The sequence below is a fragment of the Centruroides sculpturatus genome, unplaced genomic scaffold, assembly GCF_000671375.1.
Source record: "Centruroides sculpturatus isolate CEXI.00-Female unplaced genomic scaffold, Cexi_2.0 scaffold170, whole genome shotgun sequence".
In the NCBI taxonomy this organism is placed as follows: Eukaryota; Metazoa; Arthropoda; class Arachnida; order Scorpiones; family Buthidae; genus Centruroides; species Centruroides sculpturatus.
In genome coordinates, this window is record NW_019384413.1 from 549,575 (window position 1) to 563,604 (window position 14,030).

The following is a 14,030-nucleotide window of genomic DNA, read 5'->3' on the forward strand; positions in this document are numbered from 1 at the left end:
TGTAGGATGCGATGAAAATTATTTTACTACTTCGAGCACAGAAGGCTGGATTCAATGCGTTACCTGTCGATTCTGGGTGCGCGAAGATTGCACCTTTTTTGAAAATTACTGTCAGAAATGCGATATTAATTCTAAAAAAATTAGTAAGTAGTAATGTTTATGACCTATATTTGTAATGACTATTGTTTTCCTTAATACAAAAATGAGATTATCTTTGATTTTTAATCATTAAAATGCTTCTACAGAACATTTAAACTTTATACTTACCTGCATTTCCAGCATATGAAACATTTTTGTTAACTGATAAAGCCAATATTGTTATAAGGGAAAAGACTTGGATAAACTATTTTTTCATCTGGCGGAAGTTAAGATTTACAAAAATGTTAGGATTGTTCGTGTCCCAAGGTACAAACATTGGTGTCCCGAGGTACAATCCATGATTGTACCTTGGGACAAATATCTGCAAATAATTATTTGACATTTTCTCATAAATAAAATAGCATAGGGTCAAGTGTTGCACCATATTTAATGATGTTATCAATTACTAATAGAAATATTCAATAGTCATAGCTAAAGATCAATTTGAACTTAAATTATAAAGGTTTAAAGAAAAGCGTCCCAAAGTAGAAGGATCTCCCCTAGATGAAAACCTATTCCAGGAAATTGGTTTGCTACGGGATTTGATTTTGAATGAAAGAGATGTAAATAACACACAAGACATATGCAATACATACTAAATAATAATTATAATGAGTTATTTCTAAATGTATTAACTGTGTTAAAACTTTTCTTTGCGTTGCCAGTTACTATAGCAAGTGCTGAGCGCTCTTTCAGCAAATTAAAATTAATAAAGAATTATTTCGATCCAGCATGTGTGCAGAACGCTTAATGCAATTGCTATATTAAGCATTGAAAAAAAGAAATTGCAAAAATTATAATTTTCCTGAAGTAATTCATGTATTAGCAAGAACAAAATCACGCTTTAAATAAACATGCATTAATATATGTTTGTGTTTGTAATTTTTTTTATTTTACAAAAAATGTAGGACCCAAATAGTTTCTTGCACCCGGGCCCCTTTATAGAGAAGGCCGGCCCTGCTGTGAGCACTGAGAGAGTCTTTAAAAAAGGTGGCCAAAGTCAAGGTCCTAGGGCAAAAGTATCTGGAATAGACCATTTCCTGAAAAAATTCCTTGAGTTTTTCGAGTTGCCCATATTCATTTTCGGATCTCAGGTTTTATCGCTCGGACATCCGAACATCTTTCCTTTATACAGAGTATAATTCCCATAACGTTCGGATGGCCGAGCGGTTAAGGTGGTAGTTAAGCGGCTAATCCTATAAAAGTAAAGTTCAGTTTATTATCATTAATTAAAGTATTATATAAATATCATTTTTTTTTTTTGGTTTTCTATGTCGTAAGCATTTAGGCATATCACATCAAAAAATATTAAATCAATAATTAAAATAAAAATAAAATAAAAATACTTCTTAATTTCTGTTTTATTAAATTATTACAATTTTCAATTATTTATAATTTTATATGTTATCATATACTTACTTAATGATATAATTATAATATTTTTTTTTTATAGCCAACTGAACAAATAATGTACTGAATAATCTGGCAACACTTTATTCTTCCGCCATCTTAACTTTTAGTAGAAAGGAGGAAAAGTGAGGTCGGTCGTTACATTTGCAATCCACTCTAATCGTGTAAGATTTTATTTATATCAAAAACCTAAATAATGTAATGAAAATTGTTTTAAGTGTAGTTTAATATACTTAAATAAGTTTTTATTTATGTTAACGATTGTAAATAACATTAACTCGTGGTAAATGTGTAGACAGGATTGATATAACTAATTGAATTTTTTAATACAATTATTTATATTTCTATGTAAAATACACGAATTTAAATTTAAGAAAATGTTTTTTTTTTTTAATTATTTTGGTATTTTATAAAGTTTTTGATGGGAATTTAAATAATAATTTATTTTTCTGTAGATAAACCATTTGCAATGGCTTTAAGACCATTAGAAAAATTAAAAATTGTGAAAAAGAGATTGAAGAAGTTTCGACGTCACCAATCGGATCGATATGTTAAGCTAAAAGTGAGCTTTTTATAATAATATGGAAAATTAGTATTATTATATGTATAGTTGTAATGGAAACTTATAATTATGATTAATATTTGAAGGTGAATCAATTTGTAGAATTTAGATTAGAATAGAACAGAAAACAATAATTGATAGTATTTTGCATTAAAACTTGAAACTAATATAGGCTGACCATTTACAATCCAAATGGGACACATTTCAGAATCAATGAAAATGGAGTCTAAAACTGATTAAACTTTGGTTATTGTAAAAAATTTATGAATTTATTGATCTAAAAATTGGTGATATTGTATTGGAGTGCTAATAAAATTATTGTTTTTTTTTTTTTTTATTGTACAGTGGAATATTAAAAACAGGGAAAACTGGGAACAGTTTCCAGAAATATAGGAATGTCTGGTTTACTTAGCTAATATGTAGGTAATTACAGTAGAGCGTCGATTATCCAAATTAATTGGGGACGGGTTTGGAAAATCGATTTTTCAAATAACCGATTATGTACGAAAAAATACATTATTAACATAGTATATTAATATATCCCATGTTTAAATTTTTCTCTGTTGCGTGTCGCTTCCGGGACATTCCAATTTTCAACGCGAGTGTTGAAGTCAACAATTTGACGTCATCAACGACGTTCCAACTCGAGTACGAAGTGCTTAGTTTCCATAATTTCATTCTCAGCAAGATGGATTCCATTCAAATGTCTTACCAATTACCCACAATTCATTGGAAAGTAGCATTCAACATATCTGTTGAGTGCTGAGTGTGTTGAGTCAGCGCTACCTCAACGTTGAAAAAAGGAACAAATTTTAACGAATGTTGAGATCAGCACTGAGCCAGCGCTGAAAATTGGAATGTCCCGTTCGTGTTGAATTTTTGTCGATGTTAAGCCGAATGAAAATTTTTATCATAATAATAGTGGCTATTGTAGCGTTAAAAATTATTTCTTTATTTTGTACAAACAAAATAAATATATTGAAATATATAAAAACAAAAAAAAATTATAGTTTAGAAGTTAATCTAGTATCAAAAACGTTCGATTCAGCACGACACAGTCCAATTGGAATGCTTTCGGTTAACCGATGTTTCGATTGATCGACATTTGGATAATCAACGTTCTACTATATTGTAAACGAGAGTGACTATTTTGTGATCAGTTATTTGGTAAAATTGCAGTTCTGAAAGGAGTTTGTACTTCCAAATTTTAGTCATTCCTAGACAACCAAACAAAGAAACCATATATCTAATTGTGATCCTCGGTGAGATACATTGAAAATTTTCACTGAGCCTGTTTTTTAAACATGTGATTGACTTAGGGCACATTTGGAAATTCTAACTAGTAACACCATGATAGTGGTGAGGCTGCATAGTTTCATAGCATTTGCTCGTCGTTGACCATGCTGTTTTGCTCCTGAATTTTGGGACGACATGGCATTTTGTTCTTGGTCGCTTTGTGCCATGGAAACAAAATGATGATTTATTTCCTCAAAATTTTTAAAATCATAGTTACGTTTGCTTATGTTGATACAATGTGTCTGCCATCTTGTAATTCAGTAGAACTGCTGTAACTGCTTTGATGCTGTGGTTACTTTGGTAAGTACTGCCGAACAACTGGTGATGTCATAACTGTGATTTTTAAATGATATTTGTTATTCAGGTTGCATTTTCTAAACGCTCTGGTAATTACCAGCAGTTACTGGTAACACCAATTAGAATTTCTAAACATTTCCTTAATGGAGTGTGCAGTGTGACTGTCCCAGAAGTAGCCAGTGCAATGGCATTTCTTGTGTTTTATGAACATTTTGCCATCTCTAGTAAAGTAGGAAAAGGTTGATTTTTTTTTTATAGCACTGTTCTGAGAAAAAGTTCTGGATTTTTTTGCTTTTAAATTTTACCCCATTTTTTAAAGGGTCTGTAAAATTCCAGATAAACTGATTTCGGGGGCTATTTCTCATGAAGTTCATTGGTTCCTTTGACCTCTTTACTCTTATAGGCATGGTCTACAGCTCTGATAAGGTCCCAATTACCTCATTCAGGGTTACATTTGTATTCTCTATTTTATTGTTTAATTCATGTAATAGAGAAAAATGTTCAAATTTACTTCAAGATGTTATAACTATATTGTTACATACGTATATTGAGTTACATGCATCAATACAGATTTTTGATTGGCAGAAGTGTACTATTTACTGCAAAAATTTTTATTGAATGTATGTCATATAAGTTATGATGACTGTATATTTGTGATTATTAGTTTAAGAAGAATCATTTTGTAAAGTGAAAAAAAATCATGCACAAAGACAAATCAAATGATGGCAAATGAAAATAATTTTGATGGTTACACTTTTGTTTTGTTTGAGGTTAATTACCAATTGAGAGTATTTGTGAAATGTAAATAATGTGTTGGATCTTTGATGGTATTGACATTTTCATTTTCCAATATTGCCTAAATAAATGGCTATGCCTGACAACAAACAGTTTTAAGTAGTATAATTTAAAGTAAATAAAAGTTAACCTAAATGTCAGATTAATTTCAGGATAAATTATGGATAATTTAGTTTATTCGAAATCTGACGTAAAAGTAAATTGTCAGGTTAATATAACCTGAAGATAATTCATAAAATGAAAACATTGAGCATAAATGCTTAACAAGAATAATTCTTTATAGAAATATAGTCAGAAAGGATATGGCAAAGATTAAATTAAACAAAAAATCACGTAATTGGTTTAAGGGTTTGACTATGCAGACACGAAGTTAGAGCGAGCGAGAGGTTGCGAGCGATTTAGTTTTCGCAAAGGAAAACCATACACAAACGAGAAGCGAGAAATAACGCTGGCGAGAGCGAATTTCTGGTTCTCACACATATCTGACAGGTTTTGATATTTATAGCGTCTCACCTCTTCTCGCCACATATTCTCGCTCGCTCGCATCTGCATAGTCGCACCCTAAGGCTTGATTATATAGATTTAAAAACCTTAAAATATCAAAAATGTTTAATTTTAATAAATTAAATTAAACGATTTTGTAAATTTTTTTCTAGCCGAACTGGAGAAAGCCAAGGGGTATCGATAACAGAGTAAGGAGGAGATTTAAGGGACAATGCTTAATGCCTAATATTGGTTACGGAAGTGCAAATAAAACAAAGCACCTGCTACCTAATGGTTTCCGTAAAGTCTTGGTGCATAATGTTCGTGTAAGTATATTCTAAAGAAAAAAAAAATTATTATTAAATTTTTTTCATATTGATTACTATACAGTAAACGCTTGCTAATTTGGACTAATAGGGGGTTAGCTTGAGTTAGCGGTGTTTTCTCTGATGTCATGAAAGTGAGATGGATATACAATACAGTAATTAACTACAATCAGTTATATACGGAAGTTTTATTGAGCTTTAGTAAGTTATACTGCTGAATTTATTATGAGAAATGAGCTCTCGTAAAACAATTTCATGGCTATAGTATATAGTAACTTTATCAACTATATTAAAATATAATGCACGGTATCATAAAATCCTTCGGATATCGAAAACATTCATTATTATTATAATTGCTTGTTAATTTAAAAATTTTGAGTTGTGAGAATTCAAAGTTAGTGGGTGTTTACTGTATAAAATAATCTCCATATTAAATTTTTCAGATTTGAAAACTTGTAGTTTAAATTTCTGTTTTAGATTATGGTAATTTATTGCCATGGTTTGTTTTTATAATGCACACTTTTTGACCAAATTTGTGATGGAAAAATAAGGATGTGCATTATATATACAGGGAGTACTAATTCTCTGCCTATTTAGAAGTGATGAAACGGAAATATGTAAGGTTTTTATTGTGGTTTTTTTTACATGGAAATTATTATAATTACAGGAATTGGAGATGCTGATGATGCAGAATAAGAGATTTTGTGCAGAAATCGCGCACGGTGTGTCATCTAGGAAACGCAAAGACATCGTGGAACGAGCCCAACAATTGGCTGTTCGTGTTACGAATGCCAATGCTCGTTTACGTTCCGAAGAAAATGAATAAAGCAATTTTTGTATATTGCTGGTATATTAAATAAATCAGAAAATTAAGAGTTTTTTTTTTAATCGTTATCTGTTCCTTTTAAAATCAAGCAAACTGAAATTTTTGTTTGCTTGATCCTTTACTCCCTTTTAATTTCCCGGCTGTTACGTATATATACTGTATATATAAGAAGGGAAAGTGTCAAATTTTATTATTACAAATGTATAGTCTCACAATAGATGGCACCACGTACAACTTTAGTTATTTTTGTTAATAATACAAAAGGTATTTTTAAAATAAGAGCTGGGAAAGTTACGTAACTCCTCGTATTTACAATTATTATTAGATCATTAAATAATTGTATCGAATTACAGACGGTATTACAAATACTCATTCAAATTTATGTGAATATGTACAGTACATATTCCAACCTTTTGCATTGTCTACTGGCGAGAAATAGGTTTTAAACCTTAAAAATCGACGTGAAAATGGCGGCTTATCCAGTTTTATTACAGTATCTTTCAAACTATATTAAACAACTGTTCGATATTGCTCTGTGCCCCGGTGCTAACACGAACAAGGAGATTATTATAATGAAGAGAAAATTCTCAAATCATTTTGTACTCTCCGGTAACCTTGTATTGTGAAATTTTCCTATTCGAATGCCACCATCCTCCGGTCGGATAGAAGGGACTTTTGAGGAAGGGGTTCGAAGTAATCATTGACCTCCTGGGAGAGAGGACGGTCAACTAATACTAGTTAATAGGCTTGCTAAAAAGGGTCTATTAGTGCCCACGGTGGAAAGAGTTAAAAGAAATTTAGTAGTTTGTTCCTACGTTTCTTCAGAAGTTTCTTTATAATAAATGTGTACATATTAATAGGAATTTAATATATGTTTATGTATCAATAAACAATGTATTTTACATTTATATAATGAGATGAAATACCAGGCCCTATTTATTTTTAATGCAAAAGGAATGACAATAAATAAATTTTATAAAAATATATTTTTGAGGCATCAATAATATATAGGGTCTGGTATTTAGGGACTATAAATAGGAACTTATTTATTTATTGTCAAATTTTATTATTTAGAAAATATAATGCACATTTTTAACACTGTTTTGCGTTTTATAACCTTAGAGAAGAATTGTAATTAATAAAAATTTTGAAGTTTTTTGCAAAAGTAAGTTAAATGTAGTCTATGTATTGTAGTTTTAAATGTTATATGCATGTTAAAAATAAGGCATGAGAGAAATATGTCCCAATCTGTACAGAAACATCATGAAGATACAAGAAGTTGGATTTATGGCTTAGAAAGTCTTTATTTTTTAAAAAAACGCACATAATATTAGTTTTCATGTATAACTTAAAGCAGCTACTGTTGCTCATTGTACACAAATGAACTTGGTAAGTCAGGCAGATGACATTTTTTCGGTATTCAATGTTCCTTTGGGCGCATTGCTTGAAGAATCATGCATGTTGTGTGTGTTAAGTGGTGACTTGTTGATCTCCCTTCCAGTTTTTTGGGGTGTAAGTATGAAGAGCATGCTTCTTGTTTGAAAAGATTGTAATAAGTCCTCATGCAAGAGATCTCCTGAAGTCATTTCTGAATTTGGGTTGAATATTTGCCAAACAATATTCACAGAAATATCAAGAAGATAATTGAAAGGTCGAAAATAATATTTGTTTATATAAGTCACTTATACTTATTATATAAATACACCACGAATAAGAAATTAAAGGTATTTATTTTAAATAAACCAAATGGAATTATAATTTATGGATATTTTATAATAATAAATTTAATTGAAAAATGCCTATATTAGGTATATAGATCAGCGAATAATTCATCTATATGATTGTGGTTAACCTAAATTGCTAATACAGGAAGAATGATGTTAACAATCAAATACTTTCATTATCTTAATTCAAAATAATTGCAGTTGCTCTAATTTTATTAAATTAGATTTACCTAAAACTGGAGTTATTGGAAATAGGGTTTGTCCTTTTATACGCGGTCTATATACATTTTTATCCAATCTTCTTCCTTGTATTGTTTGTTTCTGTTATTTTTACTTATTACAATTATTCGTCATTAATCTTACGTTATTGTTCTTTAGCATGTTATATTTTAACTTATGTTTTTTTAATTGCTTCTTCTTATTATAATATTGTGAATTGTGTTTTGTCCTTTGTGTGATTAATTAATACATTTTTTGTTTAAATAACACTAATAAAATAATTTTCTTCTATAATTTATATTTTTGAATGATTTTTTCAATATATTTTCCTTGTAACGAGAATGAAGATGATTGTATTCAGATGAAAAACATTCTCTTGTCTCTTCTCTATTTTCTTTATATGTCTTTGGATGTGTATATATATTATTTTTATTTATTACACATTGATAATTCGTATATTTTTAAATAAACATTTTAATATTATATTGCACAGGATCTCTCATAGGTTTAGAGAAGTCTGGGCCTGCTTATTATTTAGGGCTCATTGGTGGCCAAATGGATAAAACCATTAAAACCACTGAATACCGATAGTTGGTTGCGGGTTCGCACCTCACCAACTGGCTGAACTAGTGGAGTTTTACGTGTCTAATACCTAAATTTTCATATCTTCATAGAAAGTCTTCCCGAGAGGCACACTATAGAAAAGGGGGCACAAGTTATAAAAAAAGGAAATTATGCAAGAAGCTTCAAACTATGATTTAATGTCGAATCAGTGGCTCTTACAAGATGACACTGGTTGCAATTGGGAGCATTCCTTGTTTTCAAGTCTAAGTTTTGGTGAGTTACGACAAAGTTGCATGGGACAAATATTGTTTATTACTTTCTTTTATATTTGTAGAAAAAGCTAGAAGTCATGAATTTTCTGCTGATTTTTAATAATGGAATTTGGGACCCCATTGGTGATAAGGAAGCAACCCAGATTGAAGGGAGGCATGTGCTCCAAGTACCCCAATGTATGTACGCCTCTGGATAGGTCTTAATTTTACTCAATTACACGCATTAAAAAGGACCAGATCCACAACGAATTAGGCAGTATGAGTAGAGGAAGATGATGAATGAAAATCAAGAGGATCCAGATAGAGTAACAGGATTCACGGAGGGATTCGAGCTTCGATCACGATGATTAAATACTATCTGCAGCATATACTTCTATACTTCTGATCACAAAGAGATATTTTACTGTTGACGAAAATCTTTCTATAAATAAAACCATAATTATCATGACAAGCATTAAATCGGTAATCTAATTCTAGCAGCATTTAGTTTATCTTTTAACATTCACTATGTTAATCATGGTTGAGGCTTATAAGAAGTGTTACTTTTCTGAAGTATCCAGGTCGGAGCATCATGTTTTATGAAGCCATCTCTTAGGGCTTAGGCTATAGCTTTCAGATAGAGAATCTGGTCGAAATCATAATGTGGAAAAAGATCTTAGTGCTCACAAGCAAAAAGATTAAAAAGAAAAAAAAGGTTCACAGCCTAGTAAAGCGATTTTAATACAGCTCTATAAGCAAGACAACGACACATACATACATAGAAGACATCGGCCGTACACAAATTGTTTAGCCGGCAGAAAAGAGGGGAAGGGGAAGAAAGAGGAAGAGGAGATAGACAGTAGAGAAAGGTAAGATCCCTCTGAACGGCGTACATAAGGCTACAGTACTCTCTATGTTTGATGTTGGCGTGCAGTTTTTAGGCTGCCCCCGAAGGGTCTAAAAGAAAACCTGAGTGTAGCGAACACCAATAATTGAGTGCCGCCACGAATAGCTAAGTGTAGAAGTTAGTGCCAAGTAGCTGTTAGTGGAAATACTTATATCTACTTAATAGTAATAAAACTGAACATGAGCGTGATCTCATTACTATTATCAGACTGTTATCAGACGTGATCACTACTATATTAACATGATCTCATTACTATTAACAGCTAGACCGACAGTTTGAAAACAAACGAACACAGCGACAAACTAGACGAGACAAACGAGCAGGACCCCAAAAATTTATTTATTTATTTATTTTAACTTACTCACTAATTAAACTAACCTACCATAACCTAGGACGAACCTAACCAGACGACTAAAGCTAACAAACCCTAATCTAATTTAACCTAACCTATCATAACCAAAGCTAAGAGTCCTTAATCTAACTTACAACTAGGACTTAGACTGAAGAAAGAAGACAGAAAATAAGAATTAAAATACAAAGTTGAAAGGCAGCTATATACCGACAGTTGAAACAAAGCAATGGAAAAGCTAATTGCCATCCTTGCCCCCGGAGTGAGTGCTCTCAAGAGGGATACGAATGCGAGTAGATGATGGAACATTGTACGCGTGTGAATGAGTTGGCGCGGGTTGCAAGGCTAGTTGTACCCTTCAAGAATAGCAGCTCTCATTAAATTATCCCTAATGTGATTGTACCTATTGCAGCGAAAAACTAAGTGAAGCGGTGTTTGGTTCCTCCTGAATACCACAACCGCATTGTGGATTGTCCCCAAGGTTAATTCTATGCAAGTATTGCTTTAAAGTTGCCGTATCCAGTAAGTAGCTGAGTGAGAGTGTAACTAGGGTAAAAGTGGCGAAGAATCGCAGTAGTGTCAACCTTGGGGATAAAATTGGTGTCATGGTCCCAGCCGTCTTGCCAGAGAATGAAGATTTACTTCTTGACGTGATTGTTGATGCACGAGGTAGGAATGTAACTGAAAGTACTAGTGACTGAAGACTTTGCAGTTTGTTTGACAAAACAGTCAGCAATCTCATTGCTGAGAACCCCCGCATAACCCGGGACCCATTGGAAATCTATTCTAATGTTGTTGTCTAAGTGTCTGAGAATGTGGTGTATGAGATAGACGAGTTTTAAGCGGCTCAATCCTGTGTAAAGACAACAACACAGCCGTTTCATTTAAAACTGATTTAGGTTTTATTCGTAAACGGCAACGCGACACATCGGCGATCTTTCGAGCCTTTTCAAATGCTTCCCGTGTAGTCATATAAAAAACTGGCCCCTACTTAGGTGTTACTAACGTGAGAAAAACCCGGAAAACTCCAGGTGCCAGCCCGTTGGTGAGTTGTGAACCCAGAAGCAACTACCACTGTTCTAGTTTTATCCACTCGGCCACCGGTGGGCACCATTTCAAACTCACCATGTAGTTGATTTGATTATCCAAATCCCCTTTATTAGAAAATTGGTAAATTATAGGCTATTGGGTATATGGAGTGTGGAGATTAAATGAACTAAATTCTCCAAAAATATAACTTTTATTATGAAACAAACATTATTATACACTCGCTAAATTAGAAAAATACTAGAAAATTATCGAATTAAATGTTATTATTAAAGACAATTCTGCCAATGCAATAATAAAAATATATTTTGCTAAAATGTTCATTCACAACATGCAATATTAACAAGCTAATAAAATTAACAGGTTAACTTAATATCATACGAACGATAAGTTCTCCAATTAAATTAGTCAGTTATATTAAATAGTCATATTAATTTGTATTTAATTAATTCTCATTACAATTCTGATATTTTACCCATGAATAAAATCAAACCTGTTTGATGATGATGGATAAAAAAGAAAAATGGATGATCCACAATAAAAGTTGGCTTTAGTGAAAGTGTTTCGACTACGACTGCAGTAGAAGATGTACCTTCCGTGCCTTCTTCATTAACATCAATTGATGATCGATGCAATACGGATGATAAAAATAAATCTTTAGTGGCACTCATTCCTGAAAAATTTGCAGTCGATGAATCAAATAGGCTAGATGCACCTAATTTTTGTATTAACGTATTCATTTCGTATTCTTTCTCAATTTTAAACTTTGGTAAAGTGACTTCAACTTCGTTTTCGTACAGATTTTGTACAATTTCTCGTATTCTCTGTGAAGTAAGATTAGCTTCTAATTGTTGAAATCCTTTTCTTTCTCTAGGTAAAACTAAATACATACTCACTCCTTTTAAAAATTCTAATTCTAGTATGAAAGAATCTATCTCCATATTGTAACCATAAGGAGCTTTTCTTTTATCAGACATCATTGAAACCTGTTTAGGATCAGTCCCATGATTATAAAATATACCTAATCGACTCTTCTTCTTATCGAATTGTTTTATCCAATTTCCCTTAAAATATACAGCGCTAATTAAAATCGTTAAAGTATCTTGTGATGGTTTTTTAGTTATTACCGTTTCGATACTTGAATTAGTTATCGATCTTATCCATTGATTTAATGAGTCTATGATTGTATCGTTATTAAAATCCATTTCTTCTGCCGTTGCATTGTAAACGTTCTTCACATTTCTTTTATAATCGGGGATAATTTGATGAGGAATATTAACAAATATTCCGTTTGCAGTGATTAAATTGCGATCATTATTTAGTTCCGAGATGATAAAAGGGAAACTGTGGATTATATCAACGTCTCTTAATCCCGCTTTTCGGTAATTAAGAACAATGTCTAATTCATCTCTGCTCTTTTCTCTTGTACCCAACCAGATCATACTTAAAGAAGTAGCTAGACAATACGGTGAGAAAATATGGTTTTCTCTATCTGTTATTTTATGGTAGACGTCTACAGAAAACGTATTAATAGCCGAGACTAAGTTATGTATAGTACTTGTATTGCAAATGGAAAATTTTAGCGATGAAACTAACCATAGAAGACAAATGAATTTCAATCTGTAAAAAGAAATATTTTTGTAATTTAAATTGGAAAAAAAACCTTCAGTCGACCCGCCTATAATACTATTGATTATTCCGTTTTATACGAATTCCATGTTGTACGAGTCACTTAGATTTTACAAATACGTGAGCCATTCACAGCCCGGCACACCTATTTAGGTTACTCGTATAACATGGAATTCATATAAAACGGAATAATCAACAGTGTTATAGGGGGGTCGACTGTATAAATTAACACAGCATAGTCATCAAAATATAAATTTAAAAAAAATTTAATAGCTTTTGGGTTAATTTAAATCAGTTAAACCAGTTCATATCAAGCTAGTAACCTATAAATATTAAAAAGAAAAATATTCGGCCAATCTTGAAAAATGTCGGGTGTTTTTCGTGTATAAAAATAATATGTAAATTTATTTATTTAATTGAATGTTTCGGTTATTAAAAATTACGTTTAAACAGTAATTTAAAAAATTTATCTTTTGAATTTTTTATCATTTATATATTTATAATGTAGAACATTATAAAGAACTCACCTCTCATACATGATTTTAGGTAGAAGAGCGTCCGAATGATTCCATCCAAAGTTTAATCGAATCTTCTCTCTCCTAATGACATCAATTGACGTCATGAAAATGAATTCGAGAATATTATGGAATGCCTAGGGCCTTTACATTCCACCACGTCTTTTCTCAAACAGAACAACAATAATCCATGCTGATAAGTTTTTCCATCATTACCGTTACGTTAAAGATATAACCACCATAAATAATTTTTGGGGCTTAATGATGTAGGAATTATCAAAATTGTTAAAATAATAATAACGAAATATAATTATTAACGGTAGAGAAATGTCTTTAGTGCATTCACCTGACAGGTATGTGAGAAATCTTGGCGCCGGTCTCGCCTCTGGCCTCGGGTGTTGAGAACATCCACATTCCTAACGTTCATCGATTTTGATAAATTAGAAAGATGCCTGAAACTGTAACAAAAGAACTTCATCTAATACAATTAATATTGTATTTATAATCCACTTACAAATTCAATACTTCTACTGTTAAAAGTACTGTACATTACTCTTGATGCTGCATAGGATATAGAAGAAGATACTTATATAAAAGGAATTTTTGCCTTTGTTATGTCCACAGATTTTTCAAAAAATTTTTATTAATTTAAATCTTTTACGTGCCTGCTATTGGTCAATTTAAAAATATTC

The 14,030-nt window shown here is 31.6% G+C and overlaps 2 protein-coding genes across 3 annotated transcripts; one reads left to right on the forward strand and one right to left on the reverse strand.

Moving 5' to 3' along the window:
• Positions 1-1,608: 1,608 nt before the first annotated feature.
• On the forward strand, positions 1,609-6,195 carry LOC111619086 (60S ribosomal protein L32-like). Of its 2 annotated transcripts, none has more exons than XM_023360743.1 (4): positions 1,609-1,712; positions 2,004-2,110; positions 5,155-5,307; positions 5,975-6,195. In XM_023360743.1, exons 2-4 carry the CDS (start codon positions 2,018-2,020, stop codon positions 6,131-6,133), a joined length of 405 nt encoding a protein of 134 aa, XP_023216511.1. In that variant the 5' UTR covers positions 1,609-1,712; positions 2,004-2,017; the 3' UTR covers positions 6,134-6,195. The 2 variants fall into 2 exon arrangements, with proteins under 2 accessions (XP_023216511.1, XP_023216512.1); XM_023360744.1 differs by having other exon boundaries at positions 1,634-1,678.
• Positions 6,196-11,451: 5,256 nt separating this feature from the next.
• Positions 11,452-13,456, reverse strand: LOC111619088 (leukocyte elastase inhibitor-like). Its single transcript, XM_023360746.1, has 2 exons — positions 13,351-13,456; positions 11,452-12,814 (listed from the first exon to the last, which is right to left on the reverse strand). Exons 1-2 carry the CDS (start codon positions 13,443-13,445, stop codon positions 11,650-11,652), a joined length of 1,260 nt encoding a protein of 419 aa, XP_023216514.1. The 5' UTR covers positions 13,446-13,456; the 3' UTR covers positions 11,452-11,649.
• Between the last annotated feature and the right edge of the window lie 574 nt (positions 13,457-14,030).